Source organism: Quercus robur, chromosome 3 (assembly GCF_932294415.1).
Source record: "Quercus robur chromosome 3, dhQueRobu3.1, whole genome shotgun sequence".
NCBI lineage: Eukaryota > Viridiplantae > Streptophyta > Magnoliopsida > Fagales > Fagaceae > Quercus > Quercus robur.
Window position 1 is genome coordinate 11,505,610 of NC_065536.1, and position 24,231 is coordinate 11,529,840.

The 24,231-nt window shown below is 35.0% G+C and overlaps 3 protein-coding genes across 10 annotated transcripts in view; 2 read left to right on the forward strand and 1 right to left on the reverse strand.

The window, feature by feature from the left end:
• LOC126717045 (uncharacterized) overlaps positions 1 to 12,074 on the forward strand; it is a 93,433-nt gene extending 81,359 nt beyond the window's left edge. For 4 of the 7 annotated variants that reach the window (XM_050418205.1, XM_050418208.1, XM_050418206.1 and 1 more), the window contains 5 exons: positions 7,284 to 7,321; positions 7,777 to 7,856; positions 8,434 to 8,514; positions 10,443 to 10,551; positions 10,893 to 11,445. In XM_050418205.1, the coding sequence (XP_050274162.1) occupies positions 7,284 to 7,321; positions 7,777 to 7,856; positions 8,434 to 8,514; positions 10,443 to 10,551; positions 10,893 to 11,034 (450 nt within the window). In that variant the 3' untranslated portion in view covers positions 11,035 to 11,445. Of the gene's footprint in view, positions 1 to 6,096; positions 6,412 to 7,063; positions 7,145 to 7,283; positions 7,322 to 7,776; positions 7,857 to 8,433; positions 8,515 to 10,442; positions 10,552 to 10,892; positions 11,446 to 11,574 lie in introns of those variants that run through there. The other 3 variants (XM_050418200.1, XM_050418204.1, XM_050418201.1) reach the window with 3 other exon arrangements.
• A 434-nt stretch (positions 12,075 to 12,508) lies between these two features.
• Positions 12,509 to 17,381, reverse strand: LOC126717044 (uncharacterized). Its single transcript, XM_050418199.1, has 9 exons — positions 16,995 to 17,381; positions 16,214 to 16,301; positions 15,547 to 15,660; positions 15,069 to 15,151; positions 14,738 to 14,852; positions 14,051 to 14,142; positions 13,671 to 13,736; positions 12,971 to 13,064; positions 12,509 to 12,765 (listed from the first exon to the last, which is right to left on the reverse strand). Exons 1-9 carry the CDS (start codon positions 17,282 to 17,284, stop codon positions 12,655 to 12,657), a joined length of 1,053 nt encoding a protein of 350 aa, XP_050274156.1. The 5' UTR covers positions 17,285 to 17,381; the 3' UTR covers positions 12,509 to 12,654.
• A 1,237-nt stretch (positions 17,382 to 18,618) lies between these two features.
• Positions 18,619 to 23,989, forward strand: LOC126717051 (kinesin-like protein KIN-14S). Of its 2 annotated transcripts, XM_050418217.1 has the most exons (13): positions 18,619 to 18,859; positions 18,955 to 19,038; positions 19,208 to 19,240; positions 19,886 to 20,016; positions 20,199 to 20,295; positions 20,426 to 20,689; positions 20,819 to 21,098; positions 21,605 to 21,766; positions 21,916 to 22,131; positions 22,239 to 22,276; positions 22,473 to 22,636; positions 22,717 to 22,830; positions 22,924 to 23,989. In XM_050418217.1, the coding sequence occupies exons 1-13, from the start codon at positions 18,853 to 18,855 to the stop codon at positions 23,689 to 23,691; spliced, it is 2,358 nt and encodes a 785-aa protein (XP_050274174.1). In that variant the 5' UTR covers positions 18,619 to 18,852; the 3' UTR covers positions 23,692 to 23,989. The 2 variants fall into 2 exon arrangements, with proteins under 2 accessions (XP_050274174.1, XP_050274175.1); XM_050418218.1 differs by lacking the exon at positions 19,208 to 19,240.
• Positions 23,990 to 24,231: the final 242 nt, after the last annotated feature.

A 24,231-nucleotide genomic window follows, 5' to 3' on the forward strand; every position in this document is an offset into this window, starting at 1 on the left:
CTTGCAACCAAGAAACCTCTTCTTTAGCATCTGATCTAGGAACTCCATTGCTAGCACAAACAAAAAGGGGACAATGGATTCCTTTGTCTCAACTCTGTAGCTTCTCGAAAGTAACTAGCTAGTTCTCAATTTACATCCACAGAGTACTTAGGAGTGGTAATACACTCTCCCTCACCCAATTGACATATTTTGTGGGAAAACCCGCAACCTGAAGACACTGAATAATAAACCACCATTCCACTGAATCATAAGCTTTTCTAATTTCCACCTTCATGGTACACCTACCTTGGACTTTTTCATCAACTAATAGCACACTTTCCAGGAAAAAAGGCAGTTTGGTTGGGACCAATAATATCATTCAAGGGTGCTTTAAATTTATTAGCCAAGATCTTTGTGATGCACTTATAAATGAAAATTGCAACAAGAAATCGGTCTATGATCCCCTATGCTTGAAGGATTGTTTACTTTAGGGACAAGAGTAGTAATGTTGCATTCACGTCTCCAAGTAGCCTACCTGAATTGAATTATGTTTGGATGGAATGGACTACATCTGATTGGATAACAGGCCAAGCTTTTTTGAAGACACATAAATCTAGTGGATATCCAAACTTGAAACTGGCCTTTGCAAAGTTTCTATGTGATCTGCTGCAATATTTAAGTCTAGAACCTGTTGAAAGTCTCCCCCCATTTCTTGAGGCAGATGCCCCTTAGAGGTGCCTAACAGATTCTGATAGTACCCCACGGCTAATTGTTTTACCTTTGGAGGATGCTATTCCCAGGAGACTGCAACATACACTTCTGCACAACATATAATTTCATTTTAGCATACTCCACGTGTTTATCCAAATTCCCATATATTTATACATTTTTATTCCTCTATACTTGCTTCACAGCGTTTGGCCTAATACAACCTAAACATAGGGACCCCATAAACATCCATTCTCCAAGGCTCCAAGCTTTCTTAATCCAATCTAAGAAATTTTGATTTTTTTCCCAAAAGTAAAAAAAAAATGTAAAGGCTTTAGGACCAAAATTTCTCCTCTCCCTCAGTTGCCAGCCTACTCTGTTCTGCTCAAAAAAAGCATTCTCCAATCTTGAATTGCAGCATCACGGTACAATTCTCTTCAGGTCCACCTAGTGCTGAAGGCCCTACAACCTAAAGCCCATTCTTTCCCAGTCTACTCAAAAGCTTGACTTGGAGTATTCTTCCTTTTCTTTGGTGCTTGAAACCATGATGACAATGGAACATCCTTCTCTCCAATGGGAACTGTAAACTTTTATGGAGTCACAAAATCAATAATGGGAACATCCGTAACTTGTTGCACGTGTTGAAGTATTGAAATAGGCTTCACAATCTCATTTATCTCTTCCTTCATCATGCTATCTTCTTTTGATTCAAGAGTTTCCTCCATTAAGCATGTAAGTTGCTCTGTTTTAAATCATCTTCAAGTTGTCGAGATGTTTCAGTTTGCTGATTAGACTCTTCTGCTTGTTCTTCTGGTTCCATGGACTTTGTTGCATGTTGATCTGACTGTTGCACTTGCTGATTAGGGTCCACTAGTTGCTCATCTGGTTGTTCTACCTTTTTAGCAAATTTTCTGACTTATCAGCATCGTATTCCAGCTCTTCAACTTCCTTTTGTGGCTGTATAGCTCTTTGTTTTTTAGTTTCAGCAATATTCTTGAGGTTTTTCTGAGTTTCAGCAACATCCTTAGGCTCGACTTCTCGTTTTCGCTTCATTTGTCCTGAACTCATAGGCTTTAATACAATTGTTTCATTATTGAACATAAATTGACATGTATTACTCTTTTCACAATGATACACATCTTGGTCATAGAGCCAAGGGCAACCTAATAAGATATGTGTCATAGGAATAACATCACACCATATAGAATCATTATATTGCCCATGAGAAATAGGAACCAAGCATTGTTTAGTTACCAAAATAGAAGTGCTATTTATCCATGCCACCTTGTATGGTTTTGGATGTGGTTCCGTTGGTGGCTTCAACCTCTCAACAGTAGTCCCAGAAACAACATTTATGTCACTGCCACCATCAATAATAAGCATCTGGGCTTCAATTCCACAACGTACCATGGTCTGAAATATTGAAGTATGCTTCCAATCCTCATCTTGATTGGGTGCAGCAAGAATACGCCCAACAACCAAAAGAAGAGACATGCCTTCTTCTAATTCTAGGGGATCATCAGCTAAAGTAGTTTTATCTTTCGACTCAATAGCAGTATTGACTTTGTAGTCAGTATGGACTTTGTAGGCTGCATAGTGGATGCTCTAAGGTCAACCTCTCCCAAAGGTGTTTTCTCGGCTTGGGAAGAAAACCTTCCAGTAAGGGGCTGCTTCAAACGCTTCTCAATCTTTAAAGCTAATTGGAATGCCTCAGCAACTGTGTGAGTTTGTTTTTTAATTATTCGGCTACGAATTTCAGCCCTTAATCCTGACTTAAATTGGGCTAAGATTTGTTGTGGATCTTCAATTCCTCTATACCAAATGTTGAGGTCTTCGAATTTGTTCATACACTCAACTACTGACATATTACCTTGCCTAAGAGTAGTGAATTTTTCAAATAGCTCATCTTCATAACCACAGGGCAAGTACTTTTGTTTTAGCTGCTGCTTCATGTCATCACATCTAACAATTGGAGGCTGTCTAGCACATTGACAATCATACTCCACCAAATCTGAGCTTCTCCAATAAATTTCATAATAGCAAAACTGACCCTACTCTCATCAGACATGTCTTACCCCTCAAAATAACTTTCCAAAGAAGCAAGCCAATTTGAAAATACATGGGGATCAATTGTTCCAGCAAAATTTGGTACTTCTACACAAACTTTCTTCATTGTGTCTCCAGCCTTATTGCGATAATCGAGTCTCTCATAAGGATCTCTATAAGGATCAAACCTATTGCTTGAATTTTTGCTTTTGTGAAGGACACTAGCATGTAACCCTTCAAATCTGTCAGCAATTGTATAGGTATAGTTCTGCCTTTTTGGATCTATCATGCTTTCATAGTGCTAATTGGGGCTCTGATACCAATTTGATGAAGGACCGTTAAGAAATTCAACACTATACTAGGTTTCTTGATGAATTCTTGAATAAGGATTGCTGTTTAAAAATTTAGATTAGAAAAGAACGAATGTTGACGGCTGTTTGGGGATAAATAGAAAATAACATAAATAAAACTCTAGGCAATCACAACCTTGGCATCACACCTTGGAGAAGTTTGCATCAAACAAACAAAGCTTAAAAATAAGCTACTGAATTTTATTAATCAATCACCATTAATCTGAGCTAACATGACGAAAAAAGAGCCTTTATATAAAGGCTATAGTTATTCCTTTCCTAGTAGGACTTGGACTCTAAATTACCTATTCCTAGAACGACTAGGAATATTAATAATAATTAAATAAAAGAATTAATAATACATAAATAGAAAATAAGACTCATGGGTAATTTAGTTAATTCTTTTAATGGGGCTCAAGTTGTGCTTTACAAAGGCTTGGCCAATGCTGCATTGAAATAGTCGAGGCAGTGTTGAAGTGCACGATGAGAATCCACAAGAAACAACAATCTGTCTTTGGTAAGGCTGAAGAATGCTTTGAAGGAACAAGGATATTAAAGACCAAGCATGGTAAAGAAGATATATGGGTCGTAATGTTGGTGATTAAATAACAAGGATATTGGCTGATTTGGTCTGTAACTGAGCTTCCAATTTGCTCTTGCAATCACACCCACATAGCTTCTGTAAATCATTTTGTAAAACAGGGTCAAGTAAGAGAACTTTCAAGAAATTGGAAAGTATTCAGTATGTTGTCAGCAGTTATATGCATAATTCAAAACAAACAGAATGCGGCCTGGACTATAGGTTAGTTACCAAAATCTAAACAATAAAAGAACATAATATGAGGCGTGAAAAGTGAGTGCACTAGCTATCAAGTTCCAAAGGGGCTGTGAATGAAAATTCTGTGAGGCCAAGTAATTAATTTATTAGCAAGACACCGTGGCAAACTGGGGCAAAGCCATGTGAAAAGTGGTAGTGATGTTACTGCCTAGTTGGATTTTATTAATTTAAGGATTAAAGCCCAATGGAATGACAAGTGACATTAATCCATTAAGTTTCTAGCAGTTAGCAAGCAAGTGGGTAGTAACCTCGAGAAAGTTACAAATAAATAAATAAATGCGAGGACATGTGCCAAGAAGCTATAAGCAGAAAGGAAACAGTTGCCTTGAAGTAGTTAAAAGAGATTACCAAGCCTTGTTTGTAAGAACACACTTTGCAAAAGAAATCAACTAGGGATTAGCATGTGAAAAGAGAAACCAAGCATAACCGCTAAAGCTGCAAGTATAAATAGAAACTCATTTTACATGAAAGGTTTACCATGTACAACCGAGAAGTCATTATAACACTTCTCAAATCATTTGTACTTAGATTCTTAAGAGACCAAGTACTTCTTAGGACTTGTACTTGTAAGTTGCTTCCCTTGTAATTGTGGTCTTATTTAATCAAGTATTTGTCAAGTTTGATGCAATATTTAGGTGTTTATTTATATTTTATATGAATTCTTGCTTGTTCAAATAAGTTTTATGTGAGATTGATGACTTAGGCTTTAATCTATTGTGATCATTGCAATTTAGTTTACTTTGAGATGATGCACATCAAACTTAATTTAGCGTGATTAGGTTTACTTCAAATCACTTCAAATCAAAGTTCTTTGACATAGTTTGTTTAGGATCAATCACTTTGAATCAGTTTAATTTACTTCAAATCAATGTCAATAGAGACAACTTAGGCTTGGGAATTTAATTTAGCCACTTAGGATTGATGATCAGTCATGGCCAGGAGACAAGATTTCTTTTTTTTGCTAAGGAGACAAGATTTCTTATTAGACGAGATTAGATGGAATGAGATTTTACATAGTGTGACATTACATATGTGTTTAGATATACAACAACAACAAAGTCTTAGTCCCAAAACTTAGGGTTAGCTATGGATCCTTGATAGATTAGATTTGGTCGATCACATGAATTCTTTCTCTCCATTATATCTTATCTAAAAACTTGCTCTTTGTTACTCCCTTAATTGACATCTTTTTTGTTTAATTACTTCTATTAATGTTATTTTTTGACATTTCTCTACTTTTATTGCATTTCCTCAACTAAGATTGATTCAATCTCTTTCTTACTAGTTTGTTACTAGCTTTTCTTTAAATATGACCAAATCATCTCTAGTGACTTTCTCTCCTGTTTAGATATAGATTTAATTAAATTTTAAAGTTAAGGGATGAAAATAATATAATTAATAGTTGAAGGATTTATTGCAAAAATTAAAAGTTAAAACTTATGCAAATTAATATATAAGGAAGAAAATGAAACTGAAATAAATGTATGTAGACGAAAATTTTAGTTTGAAAAAGAATAGAGTATACCTTTAACTCTTAAAATTTGATATTATTTTTATTTTGTTCCTGTATGTTTGATTATGTTTTTATATTGGCCATGCAATCTATTTTCATTAGTAATTTAACCTATCATATTTGTTTTTGCTTTAAGAATGAATTTCCTACATTCCACATCATCTTTTTTGAGACCAAATTCCATATCATTTTTAAAACTATCATTTAATGAAATATTTAAACATAAACATTTGAAGGCTATTTAACAATTAGATTATTGTGGGTTCCAGTTAACTCAACTGGTAATGTCTTTGATAGTTGAATAAAAGATCTGAAGTTCAGCTCCCACCTATATCACAAACTAATTAGTGTCTTGGTTAGATAATAAAGAATTATCATCAAGAGTGGATGTTATAGATTAAAACTCTCTAAAAGAAAAACAATTAGGTTATTAAATCTATTGTAAGACAAATATGAATATGAAGAGGGAGTCCAACATAAAAGTTAAAAATGAAAATTTTGAATTTCCCAAAAAGCCGAACTTTAACGGATCAAAATGTAATTTACTTATTAAAAAAATAGAGAAGGAAAACAGAGACAAAGCCCAAAGTGAAGGAAAAAAAAAAGTATTATGAATAGAAATAAATAAAGCATCAAATTATCCACATATATAGTCTGAAACATGTGGCACTGTAATGCCACTGCCAGAGAGAGAGAGAGAGATGGAATGTTTTCGTCTATGCAGTTCAACTTCAACCCCTCCAACTCTCCTATTTCACAAAGCCGTTATAAATCTTAACGGTCACAATTTTCCCTCTAATTTTAAAAACCCAAAATTATTTTGTCGTTCTCTTTCAACTCCTAAATACACAGTGATTTGCAATTGCCGAGAGAGGACCAAAGGGGAGGCTCCTCTGTCCAGTACTTCAGCTTACGCCGTGCTCGGCGTCGAGCCCGACTGCTCTGCCGCCGAGCTCAAAGCCGCTTTCCGAGCCAAAGTACAATGATTTATATCTTATTTGAATAAGTTTTTGCTTTCCTTTTTTATGTGTTTGATTGCCAAGAAAATTTGAGGAAAAGAAAAAAAAAAAGGATTTTTGAGTCTGGGTTTTGATGTTTTGGGATTTGGTTGCCAAGAAAATTGAGGAAAGAAAAAAGGAGTTCTGGGTTATGGGGTTTTGCTGTTTTTTAGTTTGGTTTCCAGGAAAATTGAGAAAATATTAATGAAAATGGAGTTTTGAGTTATGGGTTTTTGTTGTTTTGGAGTTTGGAGAAATGAAGAACTCAGGTAAGCCAATAGGGTTTTTTTTTTTAATTGGGTCCCAAAAAATGGCAACTTTGTGATTGAAATTTATAATTTGGAATATTTTATAAATTTCCATAGCAAAAAAAAAAAAAAAAAAAAAAAAAAAAGAAAGAAAGAAAGAAAGGAAAAAGAAAAAGAAAAAGATTGATGTTTATTGGAGTAATCGGAAGATACGAATTTGATGATAGACAAATCATTATTAATGTGTTTACCAAAATAAATAGCTATAATTATTTGTGTTTACATATGTGTGTCTATATATATATATATATATATTAGAGAATTTGTGTTTATATTTGTGTGCCTCATTTTTTCTTTTCTGTAATTTCAATTTTGTTACAAAGGTGAAGCAATTCCATCCTGATGTGAATAGAGATATGGCAGATTCTGATTCAATGATTCGCCGTGTAATTGAGGCATATGAGGTACTAAAATTTACAGAAACCTACCAAATTAGTTTCTTTCTCATTATGTTTTTCTTTTTCTTTTTTCCTTCCAAACATTTGTACATTTTATGTGTGGTGGAAAGAGAAAAGTAAATTAGAGGTTTGAAAGTATGTGCAGATATTATCAAACTACAGCCGATCAGAGATTATTGAGAGGTAAACCCGTTACTATGTTTCTTGAATTTTAGCAGTGATTTGCTAAGATGTGCTTATTTTTTTCATTTTAATTTATTCTTCCTTTTTCGTTTGCCCAAGCTATATCCATTTAGTTGTTGATTGGGAATGATTAATTGTTGTTTGCTACTGGTACTCAAGCATTCTAACGAAACTGCCAACTTTCTGAACTATTATTAATAATATATTGTTCTTTACTTTTGATGATGTATCTGGGTATACTGTATAGAGTATTAACTGATGCATGGTATTTTACTAGCCCAGTTCACACGCAAATACACATTTCATAATAATTGAGTAAAATGACTTTCTATAAATAATAATCATTTCATTTGGGAACTTAATGATGTAATCTATATGTACTTCATTATTTACCTGTTGTTTCTTTCATTGTACAATTTATCTTTTATTCTTACCATTGAGGTTCCATTTTGTAGGGAATGGATAGATCCATTCGAAAAACCAGAATGTGAAGCCTTTGATATCTTTGTTAATGAGGTTCTCTGTGTTGGCAAAGGTACTGCTGCATTCATTTTATTCTAGAATACACTTGATGGATCTATTGTTACCATATTGCTTGCACATACCTACCACAAAAGAGACACCCCTGGTGCACAAAGTACACTTTTGCTATTCTACCTATTTCTGAAGATCATAAGCTGCTCCCTCTGTTGAGGCCAGTTCAGGCTGCAGATTTTTTTTTTTATATTTAATTTTTTAATACTCAACGCTAACATCTGTACAATCTGAAACGCATACGCTGCTTACTGAAAATATCCAATGAAATTTTAGAAATATAACCTCTTTTCATGTCTCTTAATTTTGTGCTATTATGCAAATTTGGTAAACTGAGAAATGCTTGTTCAATCATATGACCATATTCTAAAAATTTTTATAATTAAAAAATTACTACATCAAAGGATTATCAACCTTTTGGGATGAGTGTACGGCCATATTTGTGAAAATCACTTTATTAAAAAAAAAAAAAAAAAATCCATTTGATGTTTATCATTTAACTTATTTTTCCAATCAAAATGTGATATCTTTTGTTCTTCCTCTCCCACTCATCTATGCAATTTTTGAATCATCTGCAGGGTGTCCATATTCATGTGTAAAAAGGGCACCTCATGCCTTCTCATTTGCATCTACTGGAAGTGCTAGAGTGTCTTCACAAGGTTGGTTAATTCTCTTATTTTTCCATTCCTTGTGAGCTTGTATGTTGTTAGAGTATTAGGTGCTAGGATGAGAGCTTATATGAAGGTTGCTCTTGTGAATGGTGCCAAGGCAGCTAATGGTTGAGCTGTATCGTCTCAAACAAGAGCCAGGGAAATATTGATGATTTTTTTTTCCACACATGCAATGTCTTTGGGATCAAATTTCACTATATGAACCAACATGGATAATGCATGCAATGCCCAAAATTTCGTGAATATCAGGAACAACTGAAAAAGATTTCTGTTTTGCCTTCAATTGAAAAAGTTTTCAAGGAGCTTGTACAAGAGGTAACATTTACAAGTCTTCTGATCTTGGCCTTGTAACCCGATCTTGGCCACGTCATCCCTTCATCCACCTTAAGCATCTAATCACTTATCTGCAACTTGTCAGAATGAGTGCTTTGATCGCTTTGGCTCTCTGCAATGTAACTCTAAATATGATCATTCTCACTTCTGCACCTTCTGTAGGATTTGAGAACATTTTATTGAATATTGAAGAAAGCATGCTTGTGTCTCTCAATCCTCAGCAGCCATGGCCAACATCAACAGCATAACATTGCATCCTCCAACTCCATTACCCAACACCAGTAGTTTTGGCAAGTCTTGCAACTCATGTTTACACTAACGGCAATTGGCCTAAAGACTCTTTTCAATAACGTTTTGTCCCATTCTCAGGGTGCATCCTCTTCTATTATTTATGTTGCACTAGTTAAACACTCATTTTGATATCTTGACCTTGCTTGTTGCAATCATATTGCACTTGATTCTACCTCTTGTACTATACAAACCCATACTTTTCATATGCCTATCAATCTCATTGCTAGTGGCTCAACTATGACCATTATAGGCATCGTTTCTACTACTCAATTATCTATTTCAAATGTTTGTCTTATGCCTAAATTTTCGTTAAATTTCTTATACGTTGGTCAATTGTGTGAGCTAGGGCTTCACATAAGATTTTCTTCTATTGGTTGTATTGTACAGAATCCTCAGATAGCATAGACCATTGGGACAAAACTTTTAAGTTGAATGGCTTTTTCTTCTTACATCTTCACATGTAGTTGTCTTTGTTACGTCCACTCACACTGTATCACCTCTTTGGAGTTGTGGTATTCATGTATTCATGGCTAGGTCATGCTTCTCTATATTGGGTCCAAACTTTAGTGTCTAAGGGTATGTTAGATTAGGTCTCTTTTTGATCCTATGATTGTTATCTCATCCTATCTTGGAAAACAATAGGCTTTGCCTTTTAACAAAAGTGAGTCTTTTGTGTCTGCGCCATTCAAGCTCATTCACTCTAATGTATGCAGAGAATCTCCTATTCCTGCTATAGGGGGACTTTGTCAGTTTTCTTGATGACTTTTCATGTTACACACATGGATATTTTTTTATTAAAATTTTTTTGAGATATTTGATATTTATCATGAGTTTACCAAAATGATTGAAGGTTCTCAAAATCCATCAAAATCTACTGATTTGAAAATATCCTATAGTACAAACAACATGACTTCCTACTGTTTGCAAATTATATAGAATCATTTCTTATACATCTTATTGAACAACTTCACAGAAAAATGGTTGAGTAAAATGTAAACTTCGATATATTTTGTTTTTCATACTCATTCTTTTTGCATCTATTACTGCATCCTTCTCACTGTTAGCCATAGAGGACAAGAAATTTTTTGCTTTAATAATATAGCCGTTTTACAGGATGGTGTTAAGGATATTTTAGAAAAAGAAAGTAGAAGATTTTGAAGAAAGGCACAAGTTGCCAATTTGGCTTTTTATTCATTTGGTAGTTCTAATGGTATTATAACTACTTTTAACATTAATTTGATCAAATGATATTAATTAAATTTCAGCTTTCAAACATATGTGCATATGATTAGGTCATGGGGAAGACTACCAAGTTCAGCTCGCAGTAGGTCAGTGCCCAAGAAGTTGTATCCATTACGTTACGCCTTCACAGAGGATTATCTTAGAGGAGCTACTAGACAGGTAGATAGTCATATCTCTTACCTTCCTAGAAATCACTGTTGACTAATGTAGGCGCAAAAATTGAGACAAATGAACTGTATATAATCACTACACTGTTGCCACACTTGTGAAAGAAATAGAGCTAGCATGTGTTCTTGATTCAACTTGATTAGTGTATAACGTGCATTCTCATGCTCCATATCTATTACAACCAAATGACCAAGATAAACATACACTTGTTTGTGCCAAGAATAACCTTGATGTGATCATATATCATTGACACATATACTATCTTACAATTTTGGGATATCTCTTATGGCTTCTAACTATGATTTCTATTTCTGGTTTATTTGATATCTTAGTATCTTGAGCATGCCTTATAATTCATCAGCCGAGGCAGAATTGCTTTATTCTCTTCTAGTTAAAGCCAAGTTTGAGAACAATCGGTACCAAAAGCCGAAGAAGCAACCCAAAACTTCAACCCAACATGTTGATTGGTTTTAACATTTGGATGCTGATGTTTGTATCCTGCTTCAAATTCATGGCCAATCACACCCAGATTACGGGAGAAAATGGAAGTTGATACTGCTTATAGATGCCTCCAATCATCTGTGTGAATACTGAATGTTGGTGATGTCAATTTAACTCATCATTGATCTGGCTCGCTGCTTGGGGGTGCCTTCTTGTAAAGTGCATCTACATTGAAAAACATTGTAAAATCCTTTTTCTCCCACCACTTCCCCCACCCCCCGTGCATGGGAGGAAGGGGGAGGGGGGAGGGGGGTTTGATTGGATTTATGTCAATGGCATATGTATGAAGTTAGAAGTTTACATTTCATTTTTGTTATTGTTACAGAATCTACCATATTTTTCTAAAGGAAGTTCAGTAAGTACTAAAAATTGCTGTGATATCAATTGATTATCCTCTTATGCTCCATGAAATAGTTCTTTCCTTGCTAAACCTACCTTAATTACAAGCTTCTAGTTGGTCAGCTCCTCCTCTGCTACAAGAAGGGTAAGACTAATTTGTTTCTATGAATGAAGTTCTTGTGGTTCCACCACCACATTCAGCACCATGGCATGCCATTCAGTGAATAAAAGCAGATTCATATGGTTCTCCACAATCCTCACTTTCAGTCTTTAGATGTGGTTCTCATGCTTTTCACAGCATATGAAAGTCAAACAAACCTAGAAACTGTAATATGATGCCTAAAGCCATGATGCAGAACCTTCTTGTGGATTAGTATCCAAGTGACTGAGACCTTGCCAAATGATTGTGTATTGTGTGTGTCTACACGTGCAGGTTTGGGTGTGTGGTGGTTCAACATCTGCTCAGACCAATAATTAAAGACAAAATATTTGTCCCAAGCCACATTTGATAAGTCATTACTCAATGGAGAGTTGGGAGAAAAAGAATATAAGCATCATTACTTAATATAGGATTATAGGCTTAGAGGGAAAAATGAAGGGATGGGAGAGAGAGGAAAACTGATTGTGCTTTAATTTGGTGCATCTTGCATCGTTTCCTGCTACATCATTGAAGAACAGACTTCTCACCCCCCCCCCCCCCCCCAAAAAAAAAAAAAAAAGACATTGAAGAACAGACACTTGATTGAGATTATGTAATTTAAATATGGGAAGAAGTCCTGTCAAATAGAGATTTTTTTTTTTTTTTTCTTGGTTGACCATCTTTTGATTGTATTACAAAATTATATAAGAATCACTACTACAAATTGTATTGCACCCTTGATCGTGAGATATTGAAATCCAAATTATGCATTATAATTTAGAATTCAAGCTACAAAATTTATTGAGTAATAATGTTGGATTGAAATATATTGATTCTGAACAAATGCAAAGGGCCCTTCTCTATACATAAAAAAAGAAGATTTTTTTTTTTTTTTGGTTGATCATCTTTTGATTGCATTACAAAATTATATAAGAATCACTACTACAAATTGTATTGCACCCTTGATCGTGAGATATTGAAATCCAAATTATGCATTATAATTTAGAATTCAAGCTACAAAATTTATTGAGTAATAATGTTGGATTGAAATATATTGATTCTGAACAAATGCAAAGGGCCCTTCTCTATATATAAGAAAAGAAAAAAACAGAGGACTATTTTGAAATGGCTTTCATGAAGCGATTTAATGAAGAGAAGATGCCCACTGCATTATCAAATAAAGATGGACCTTGCCCTGACTTCTCCTCTACATCTCCATATATTATCTGCATTGATAAGCAAAAAATATTTTAAGTTAAACTGTTTTAACAGTCCACTCACACAGGATTTAACAATTCAAATGATGATATTAATAATATTAGTCCATTGCCATACACAATGTGATAATTAATGTACAGGTAGAATTTTTTTGGTTTAACACATGTTAAACCTGTTCTAATGAGACATTCTAAAAATTTAGTAGCAACCTACCTCAAGATCCTCAGCATCAGGACGACTTATGAGTTCTTTAGCAAGAAGGTATCTATTTGGCCTATCCTTGTCATCGTAGAAGACCTTCCATAATCTTGCAAATGATAAGAAAACAGATTTAGAAGTGGAGTTATTAGACATTCCCAGCAACAAGGGAAATAGGACCAAAAATAAAACTCTTGAGAAGGCAGGCCAGATTTTTGACTTAGCCCTGTTTGAGGGTGGGACTGACAAAATCAAGAACTTGGGCTCTGTTCAAACTTCAAAGACTTAATGCTTGAATTTGGTCAGTCATTTGACTTTGAATTAGTTTGTGGCCTTCATCTATAATTTTGTGATTACATGAAAGAATCACATAGCAATGCATGGATCATAGCATATGGTTATTTATAGAGAACCAAATAAAAAGCACAATCTAAACTTTAAAGCCTGTAATCTGTAATTCAAGTCAAATCAATTTTATCCTTTTTGAAATATCAACAACAAATAAATTCCCTTGCTTGATTTGATCAATCCTTAATCTAAGAGTTAGAAGATCAGTTTGTATTCAGCTCCCATTTGATTGGTGTCTGGACTTGAAAAAGATCATGTGCAAGTAACTGGAGTTGCAGTTAGCTAAGCACAGTGTAGTCTAGCAGTAACTATTAATAAGGTGCCCATGAGATGTTAGGAAGTCAGTAAGATGCAAAATGACCCTTACCCTGGATAACACCTAAACAAAGCTCCAGATGGCAGAGGTCTCATTGAGTATACTGTTGTAAAAGTGCTGCACAAAAAAATGATAAGAGTTGGTAATTTGATATGATTCTAAACATGTAGACAATTGATACAAAAGTTTAACACAAAGAGTTTATTTAGAGCTACTGATCCTTTAAACAATTCAATTTGTCACTAAAATGGGTTTAACTGAAAGGAAAACTGTGAGCTAGTTTGAAATGTAGAGAGAAAGCAAAACATTTTTGTCTATTAACTTGAACAGATGGAAAGGCTTAGTCCATTTATTAGGCTTGCTAACAATTAATTGACTTCAAAAATTAAGGAACAAGCTATTTTGAAATGTAGAGAGAAAGCAAAACATACCGTAAAAAATACCGCCTTAACTTCCGAACATTAAAACCAACTCCAACATCTTCACTGATGAGACGTGGGTTCCACATGATGAGAGGCCTTGGCTGCCATTATATAATATACTGTGAGGAAAAATTCTTTCTAGCTTGAGGGAGACAATGAAAACCATGGCAGTTTCCTAATGATGGTATTAGAGAATCTTTCTGAAAGTACAACTTTTAAGCAAATTCCATCACCATATAATTGAAATATGAGCAACTTAGCTGATGCAATGAAATCAAATATTCATAGATTAAAAGAATAAAAAGATAAATGAAGTAATATTAGATTAGAATACACCCTAAGCCATAGTACAAAACAAATACAAAGGTTGGACAAAATGTTACCAAAATAATCTAAAAGAGTCAAACAAACTACATAGAAAATTGCAGTTGCTACAGTTTGAGCACAAACAATTCATTTTATCTGATGTTCATAATCAGATATCATCAAAGACACGTATGGATAGGACCTTTCAGTTTATCACTGTTAGAAGCCATGACATGAGAAGTTGTTTGTTGTATACAAATGTGTCGGCAAAATTTAATTCAGATATTACCAATCTAGAATTGTTTGTACATGAGGATCATGCTAGTAACAGAAATAAGGTGTATGGTGACCACTACTTCTAATAAAGGACTGAGGAGATCAAATCAGTACCGGATCATCTGAGAGGTCAGATGCAATTCTCTCTACATATTCCAACATCTGGTAGTCAGGAACAACCATAACCACAATTTCGTCTTCCCTTTCTACAGGCTTTCTATCACTTAAGCTGGATAAAATGAGAAAATATTGCATGGCTGAGTCTTGAAGTTCAATTAATCAATAATCAAGTAATTCAGTGGATTTCATAAGTATAATTTTCAACACAAAAATCAATAGAAGGACAAAAATATGAACAACAAAGTGCCAGATTTGTTTGGATAAGGATAGCAAGCCAAGCTACCAATCATGCTCAAAGGAATCTCAGTAGGGAGGTCAACATTACCTGGCAAATCCAAAAGTGGCATCCTTCCACCGGTATTTTAGAAGTGCAGCAGCACCAGCATCTGGAAATATGGCTTTAATTCTCTACAAATTAAATTTATAGAATCAAGTAATTGAGATCACAATTATTAAATAGTAAAACTAAAATTACAAATTACATAAAAGCAATGGAGATACGTTATTAACCAATATAACATTGCGAATTGTAATCAATTCCTTAAGATAGCTTGCTCACACAAGGATTGCTACTCTAAATATAGAAGCATCACCAGTCATATGTCCCTAGGACGAGTGAAACTAGGACCGGTTTTTACTTTTCTTGTTGTTACCTACTGGAATTTCCAACTCCAGAATAAAACTTAGGTAAAATTAACTTAGATCCTCCTTCACATATTAATTCATTCTCTCATACTATATGGTTCAAGTAAGTCAATACCAAACACCAAGTTTCTTAACTTCAAGCGAAACTTTGAAATAACCTGACATCCTGTCTCTTCAATTAGTGTATCCAAGAAAACCCTTGACAGATCCCAGAGCTCAGCTTGTGCACCTTCATCATCTAGAAACTGCAACTGAGGAATTAGGAGCTCAACCTGTAAAAAAATAACCAAGCTGTAAGAACAAAAGAAAAGTGAAGAAAAGCAACTGAAGTGGACTAACCGAGCACAAGTTTTTTCCATCTCTGCTGTGATTATCTTTCTCTTTCAAGAAAAATGCTCAAAATTTTAATACTATTTTACATTTCAAAGGTCAAATATTAATCTTGCCCTCAGACAGGTTTAAGCTAAATTTTTTGCAACTATTATTTGGAAACAAGGTTTAATTGGTTGATATTTTGGATAAGCCAGCATTAGAGCTCAGAAAACGGTATGCTAAAAATTTTAAATTTTTTTCACCTTTAGAGACTATTATTTCATTAATATCATTATTTAAAACTCCACAATTGCTTTTGATGCTGAGTCTCCAATAGAAAAGAAAAACTAACATCTCACTTGGGCAGGACTGCTTTTAAAAAATTTGAAATATTTCTTTACTTCTCTCTTCATTTGACTCATTTAAGCTTCTGACTGATGGCCATGGAAAAAACCAAAACAAAGAACTGCTTCCATTTCAAATCAATAAAGCTAAAATTTTGTTGCCACCTACTATGGCTCTCATTCCTCCAGAAGACAGAAATAGGCCACTTGCTTGACTTGATTGCCGGACTGCTCCTTCCAAGTCAGGAGGCAAGCAACTGAAACATAAAATAAATCATTAGTGATTTTCCTTTCACTTATCTCCTTCAAGGCCAAGAAACAAGAAGTTAAGTAATCCAAAAATGACAATTTATCTACTCTAGTCTCCACTCAACCAAACATAAATAAATAAATAAATTTAACATAAAGGCTAAGGGCTTTTGCATTATCGATGTTACACTGAACCCAAAACTTAAAAATTATTACCTAGTATAAAGGTGGACAACCTCCTGGGCTAATAGACAAGCTTACCAGTTTGATCATGAACCACTTGAGCCTAGATAAGCTGCTCAGCCTTTCCAAAGGCTAATTACCACCCAAAGAGATGAAATTATTTCCCACTTTCCTTTATATCCCATTTGATCATTGGACATGTTAAGTAAATTAGCACCACACTCTCCAAATTATTACTATAAAGATGAAAATAGACTGGTGTACCAAAATCTGAAATTGACAACCTCTGACTACATATTAAAGACACAAAATGATTATGGTAAGATTAGCACAATTAAACTGATTTCAAATGTCTAATAAACACAACCAAATGGTTTATTCTCTCCAAATGCCCCAAATTTGGCTGTTTATCTAACCATGCATGGTCCCTCAACTCTGAGAGAAGGAAACTTGAAACCCAAAAAGAGGCAATACCCAGATAAGCTAAGCTAACTTCAAGTGTCTACAAGAAACAAAACCTGTCATCTTCTTCTACTTCTTCTTGAACTATTTGTGGCTGTGCTGGCAAAGTAGAGGGTGTGACTGCTTCAACTTCAAGACTGTCTAGGGGAGTCTCACCTTGGAACTTGTCAAACTTGGCACATATCCTTGAGCTAGACCCAGCTTTGGTAAGTGAAACTCCATAGTGCCCATTAAGGATAGAGTGAGAAAAAGATAAGGAGAAGTGTGTGGTTGAGGATGAGTTGGGAAGTGATGCAAAGGAGCAACAGCTGAAGAAACAGCAACTTGAATAATATGAAGAAGCCATGAAGTTTGCTAGAGCTACTCCAAGGCCAAAGCCATAGAATACAACATAAACTAAAACTGGTTTTTTATCAAAATTTTGTTGGTTGTTGTTTGATTTTGACTGTTAATTGACATGGACAAAAGCTTAGTAGTTTTAAGTATGCCTTTGGTGTGGTTAGAAGCTGCCACACCTTCATAGCAAGAGATCCAACAACTATCTGCCACGTCAACAAGAGGCACGTGACTTTCACGTGACAATCGCTTTACTTATTTACATACTGAAAATATTTTGATATCCAAGTTCTATTTCTTTAGATTAATGATGTGAAGCAGCTGAAGGGTGTTATGGATATTCTACGGATTTTCTTTTTTAATCATTAAATGGTAATTGTTTTGTAGTAGAATATATATTATTTTTTTATTAATTTTTTTCCTTAAACTTTGCATGAATTTTGTTTTTTGTTTCTAAACATTAAAAAGAAAAAAAAGAAGTTGCGCCTAAACTATTGACAATATTTCGCTTATTAATTTTCAATTTCAAAAGTTTTTTTTTAATTAATAAAATATAATAAAAATTTCTTTTTTTCATCATTATCTTCATTCCTAAATTGTGAAAAAAAATATCTTTAAATAGTTTAGAAATGAAAAAAAAGAACTTTTTAAAAAAATTTATGGACAAAAAGCAAAATATATGTAAGTTCTTGTGGATAAGGGGCAAGAGTCGGGATTCAAGTTTTCAGGAAAGAGTTTCACACACACATATATAGTAAAATTCTATCTTAGATAAAAAATAAAAATAAAAAATAGTAATTTTATTTTTGCCAAGGGAAGATATTGGGTATTAAATCCTGAAAATTTGTTCAACACAAAAGTGGTAATTTCATTAGACCAAAAATTCATTGACTATTGTTGTTTAATTGATAGAAAAATATTAATATTAATCCTAAATGTAACAAAAACTCAGATATTTGGACGAAGAAAATTAAAAAAAATTCGAACTCCAAAATTCAAGTTGTCAATTGCTATAAAAGCAAAATAATAATAATAATAACAAATAAAGAAAAAATAGTAAAAAGATAAGAATATAATTGTTGACTCGTTGAGTAAAAAAGAGGGAAAAAATCATTATTCTCTTCTTTCTTTTTTCTTTTTTTTTCAAAAAAGGAAAGCAGAGGAACAAAAACATTAATGTGATATGGATAGGATCATAGGACCATCTAAGTGGTGGATCGAATCGGGTCTCCAGTAACCCATTGGGTCGCCCCGCTTACCCAAAAAATTCAAAAAATAAATACTATATATATAAATGGAAAAAAGGCAAGCAACGCTCCAGAAAGAAAATTGATATATAATATAGCCGTTATAAACAACAGCTATTTCAAGATTTCAATCGGACGGCTCACATTCTTAGCAATTCAAACTTTAATTCAATCGAAACCCTCCGTTTCTCTTTACCTCTCAAAACTCACACACAAAACACACACACACACACACTCTCTCTCTCTCTCAGATCTTCGCGTTCTTCTTCAATCTCTCTCTCTCTCTCTCTCTCTCTGTGAAATTCATAATTTTTGCTCTGAGTTCAAAGCCATGGAAGGTACTCGCTCTCTCTTCTTTTTCTCTTTCGCTTTCGTTTTCTTGATCCAACGGTTCGATTTACAAGAAATCGTTTTTGTTTTTCTTTGATTTCAGATAGGACGGTAGAAATTCTCTCAGAAAACTGTGAACCCTTCGATCCTAATCGCGATTTGAAGCCTTCGTCTCCCTCTGCTTCAGGTTCACATTTTCACTAAATTTTTCGCTTTCGTTTTCGTTTTCTTGTTCTTAAATTCCAAGAAAATTTAAATTTCTGCTTTTGTTTTGTTTTGTTTTGTTTTTTTTTGTTTTTTTTCCATATCAAGAAAACATCGCTTTGAGATTTTATGTTTTTTTTTTTTGGTTTCAGTTCAAAACCTAGAGGATTCAACTATTCACTCAGGTTCGTGTTTCTTTGATTTCGTTGTAATAAAGTGTAAATTTTGTGGTTAATTCTGATGTGACAAAGATTAGGGTTCTTATTTATTCATTAATTTTTCTTTCTGTTTAATTGAAGATTGTGAAAAAAAAAAAAAAAAGATTTATAAGAAAGTGGAGAATTGAGGTGTTTTGGATTTTATTTGTTGATTAGGTTTTCATTTTTTTTTTTTTGGTTTCAATTCTGTTTTCCAATTTGTTTTCTTTGAAGATTTAGTAAACTAAAGTGTTATATTTTGAGGTCCAATTCTATTTCAGAGCAAGCCCTAGAAACCCCAACTTGTGACTAGGTTTTAGGGTTTTTTCTTTGCTTTTATAATCTTTTGTCCCTTTAATTCAACAATATGAATCAGCATTAAAAAAATAGATGAAATTCACGAAAATGTATAATTGAAGTGTTGAATCTATATAGTGCTTTTATTGAATTATCTAACTAAACCTTCTGTTTGGTAGCTGAGAAAATTTGGAAAGAAAAGTCCCAATATCATTTTTTTCAATGCAGTTTTGTGTCCTGAAAGTGAAGATTTCACCAATTGCTTGTGTTAGATAAAGTCATTTTACTTTTGTAATGTGTGTTACTAATTCTGAGGCCTTTGAAATATTGCTTCAGAACAAATTGAGGAAAATACCGATTTAATAGATGATAATAGTTTGTCAAGTGGAATCCAAGAAACTACTCCAGACCAGGGCCACACCCTACCGATATTGCAGAAAATCATTGATTTGAGCACCAAAGTTCAGGTAAATTTTGGGTATAGCCTCATTCGTCATTTAGTTGATGAGTAAACTCAGAATAGAAAGTAGATAGAGATTTTCATTCATTATTAGTTTCTATGTTGTTTTCCTATTAGGGCCTAGTAAAGTTTGGGGGGGGGTTTTTTTGGGTTCCTTTATAACATTGGCTTCCATTCTTCATGTGTCAGAATCTGAAGAAAGAGCACACTGTCCTATCTGATCAAGTGAAGCAAACTACAGATTCGTTTCCTGGCCCTGAAGCTGTGAACACTCTTCAGCTTCTCAGTGAGTGTCCAATGCTGATTCTTGAAATCTTATCTCCCCCCCAATCCCCCCCCCCCCCCCCCCCCCTCCCCACAACCCCTCTTTTTCAATTTAGTGGTAATTGATTATGTTGTTTTCTGTGGTACGTTAGATACTGAACATGAACTTCTAAAGAAGAAGTACCTTCAAGAGTCATCTGAACGTAAGAGGCTTTACAATGAAGTGATTGAGCTTAAAGGCAATATCAGGGTCTTCTGCAGATGTAGACCTTTAAGCCAAAATGAGATTACAAGTGGGTCTACTTCTATAGTTGATTTTGACTCATCTCAAGATAATGAGCTGCAGGTCATTTGCTCTGACTCTTCCAAAAAGCAATTTAAGTTTGACCACGTGTTTAGGCCTGAGGACAACCAAGGTACCTTATAACTTGTGACTGATTCTGTTACTGCAAATAATTAAATTATTTCTGACGGTTTACTGGAAAGATCAGTTGATAGATTTTAATTGTTTTAAGTTTTTAATTCTGGCTTTTTATGACATGCAGAGGCTGTTTTCGCTCAAACTAAGCCTATTGTGACTTCGGTGCTGGATGGGTATAATGTCTGCATATTTGCCTACGGACAAACTGGAACAGGGAAGACATTTACAATGGAGGGAACACCTGAAAATAGGGGAGTCAACTATAGAACTCTGGAGGAGTTGTTTCGAATTTCTGATGAGAGAGGTGGCATTATGAGATATGAATTGTTTGTTAGCATGTTGGAGGTTTACAATGAGAAGATTCGGGACCTACTGATTGATAACTCCAACCAACCTGCAAAGAAGTGAGTTCTTTTCAGCTTTATATTCTTTATTGACTAGGCCCTGCAACACTGCAAATATTTATCAGAATCAGACCTTCACTTACCATTAAATTGATTTTTTTTAAAGCGGTACTACCAAAAAATATATTGCATTACTAGATGAAAAAGATATTATTAAGAAAAGTGTACAATTATATGACCGCAACCATGGATGGACCTGGAGGCGATTGATATGCTGGCAGACAATTGGGCCAGAAGCTGGATGCGATAATTATCACTAACGCTTGATTCACAGCCATCTTTTTATTTTGATTCAGCTAACACGACTAAACTTCCTTTGCCTGAGAACTTCTGCTATTGTCATCCCCACCCCCACCCCCCAAAGGGGGCTTCTGTTTATTTGGAGGCGCTATCAAGAGATTTCAATAGTTCAGTGCTGATGTTATTGGATATTTGCTATCTGAATATAAGCATAGGATGAATTCAGAAGAGGCTGTAAAATAATATTTAATTTTATGTGGATGCAGGTTGGAGATAAAACAAGCAGCAGAGGGAACACAAGAAGTCCCGGGACTTGTTGAAGCTCATGTTTATAGTACTGAAGATGTTTGGGAACTGATGAAGTCTGGAAGTCGAGCTAGATCTGTGGGATCCACCAATGCTAATGAGCTCAGCAGCCGTTCTCACTGGTAACTTTTGTACACTTAGCTATCTTCATTTTCTGTTACTTGTTTTGCATCTGTCAAAAAATTTATTCCTCGTGTATTGTGTATTCCTTGAGATAAGAAATATATTCCTTGTGTATTGTGGTAACAACCAAAAGTTTCTTCTCCTGTAGCTTGTTGCGAGTGACTGTCAAGGGGGAAAATTTAATAAATGGACAGAAGATAAGGAGTCACCTATGGCTGGTGGACTTGGCTGGTAGTGAGCGTGTGGGTAGGATTGAAGTTGAAGGTGAAAGATTGAAGGAATCTCAGTTCATTAATAAATCTCTCTCAGCACTTGGTGATGTCATTTATGCCCTTGCATCTAAAACAGCCCACATTCCTTACAGGTATCTCTCTCTCTCTCCCCCTCTCTCTCTCATGCGCGCACACACACACACATATTTATCAGTCTTTTTATTAACTCACAATATCTCATTCTTTTGTTTAAAACCAGGAACTCCAAGCTCACACATATGCTGCAGAGCTCTCTAGGTTAGTATTTTGTATAGCATATTAATTTACTAGGAGTAGATCCCCTAGGATTGGTTTTGCTGCTAATCCTGCAGTCCTGGAATCACCAGGATTGCTGCAGAAGATCTAAGAACAATATTAAATGTCCAACTATGAACTCTTAAGGAGTGGTGCATTCTGTCTCTTAATTCACATGCTAACTAAAGCTGGATTGCAGGAGGAGATTGCAAAACCCTGATGTTTGTCCAAATCAGCCCAAATTCAGCAGATCTAGGTGAAACACTTTGTTCGCTAAATTTTGCCAGTCGAGTCCGTGGAATTGAGAGTGGCCCTGCTCGCAAACAGGCAGATCTTAGCGAGCTTTTCAAGTACAAGCAAATGGTACGTTCAATAAGGCAAGTTTTGTCAAACTTAATTCTTTGTAGTTTTGAAATGCTGCAACTCAGATTTCAAATCAACAGGCAGAAAAGCTCAAGCATGACGAGAAGGAAACAAAAAAACTACAGGATAATTTGCAGTCTTTGCAGTTAAAGCTTTCTGCCAGAGAACATATCTGCCGAAATCTTCAGGAGAAGGTACTATAAGTTTCTGATTTTACCTAAACACCAGTCAATATCTGGTTTCTTGTTAATTCTATTGGTTAAAAAATTAAACTTGAGTTTCAACAGGTTCGAGACCTTGAGAACCAACTAGCAGAGGAAAGGAAAACCAGATTAAAACAGGAAACTAGAGCTTTTGCTGCTGCTACTGCTCAGCCCTCAGGATTTTCATCTCTAAAACAAGCAGCACTGAAGACCATAACAGAGAAGAAGCCACCACTGGCTCCTTCAAAAGTGAGGTTGCCACTGCGGAGAATTTCCAATTTCCTTCCACCACCATCTCCTGTTCCGCCCCGAAAAGCTGGAACAGCCAATCCTCTCATCCCAGCTTCAGCAGGTGGCAAAGAAAATATTCCCAAAACAACGATGGCAGCAACAAACTCAAAAAACCTTATGAAACCAAGACGGTTTTCTGTTGCCGTCAGACCACTTCCTTCAACAACAACAACACAGGCAATTCAGCCTAGGAGAAGGGTCTCCATTGCTACCATCCGTCCTGAATCCAACACTTATATGACAACTCCACTCCACAGCTCTGCCTCTCGATTCAAAAATGGCACTGCAATGGGCCGGCAGTCATTTGTGAGAGACCCACGGAAGGCACGGTACTCACGGTTGTTCTCTCCAATGCCAGAGTTGAGGACAGCAGGAGAGACAACACCAACTGCTGCCATGAGGAGCAGTAGTAAGTTCATGGGGAGTCCTCCAACACAGGCTGGTTCATGGAAAAAGCATCCAACAGTTGTTGCACTACAACGGAAACCATTAGTGTGGAGTCCACTCAAGTTGAGAGGCATGAAAAATAACAGGAGGCCATCATTGTTGCCCTCTCTCTAACTGAGATTCAATGAGCCATGTTTTCACAGTCTATATTGTCAAACGCCTTGTAACCATTGTTCCCCCAATTTTTCTATTATTTTTTTTTTTTGTTCTTTTGGGATATTATTGCAATTGTATGCTTCTTGCTTACTAGAATCAGTCAATTCTACGAGATTGGGATGCATTTGCTTTGTTTCTTTGTGTATAATTCCCAATTGGATAACATTTGGAAAGAGAATAAAATCTTCTATCCAGATATTAGGAAAGTACAGTAGTACTCTTTAATATATACGAGTGCGCGTTTTGTTGGAAATTAGCTAATGCCTTTATGAGTGCATGGCATTGCTTCAAGAAGTGTTTATTTTATTTTATTGCAGAGTAGGTAAAAAAGCCCCGCAGCCATCAAACACTCCCAAAGATGATGGTTTACTTCTTTTCTCCACGCACCTTTGGAGTTGCTTCCTTAACATGCAGCAAGTTTTATAAAAAAAAATCTTTTCGATTTAAATAAATTTGGTCTTCGATATAAGCAATACTTTCAACTCTACAACAAAAGTG

Bases quoted from the DNA above. Each gene is read 5' to 3' on its own strand.
- LOC126717051 (XM_050418217.1), top strand. The intron at 20,690-20,818 runs GTACCTTATAAC...TATGACATGCAG, and splicing joins TAGGCCTGAGGACAACCAAG to AGGCTGTTTTCGCTCAAACT. The intron at 21,099-21,604 runs GTGAGTTCTTTT...ATGTGGATGCAG, and splicing joins TCCAACCAACCTGCAAAGAA to GTTGGAGATAAAACAAGCAG.
- LOC126717044 (XM_050418199.1), bottom strand. From the start codon at position 17,284: ATGGCTTCTTCATATTATTCAAGTTGCTGTTTCTTCAGCTGTTGCTCC. The intron at 13,065-13,670 runs GTAAGGGTCATT...ATCATTTGCAAG, and splicing joins TTGTTTAGGTGTTATCCAGG to ATTATGGAAGGTCTTCTACG. The intron at 12,766-12,970 runs GTAGGTTGCTAC...TTATCAATGCAG, and splicing joins CTGATGCTGAGGATCTTGAG to ATAATATATGGAGATGTAGA.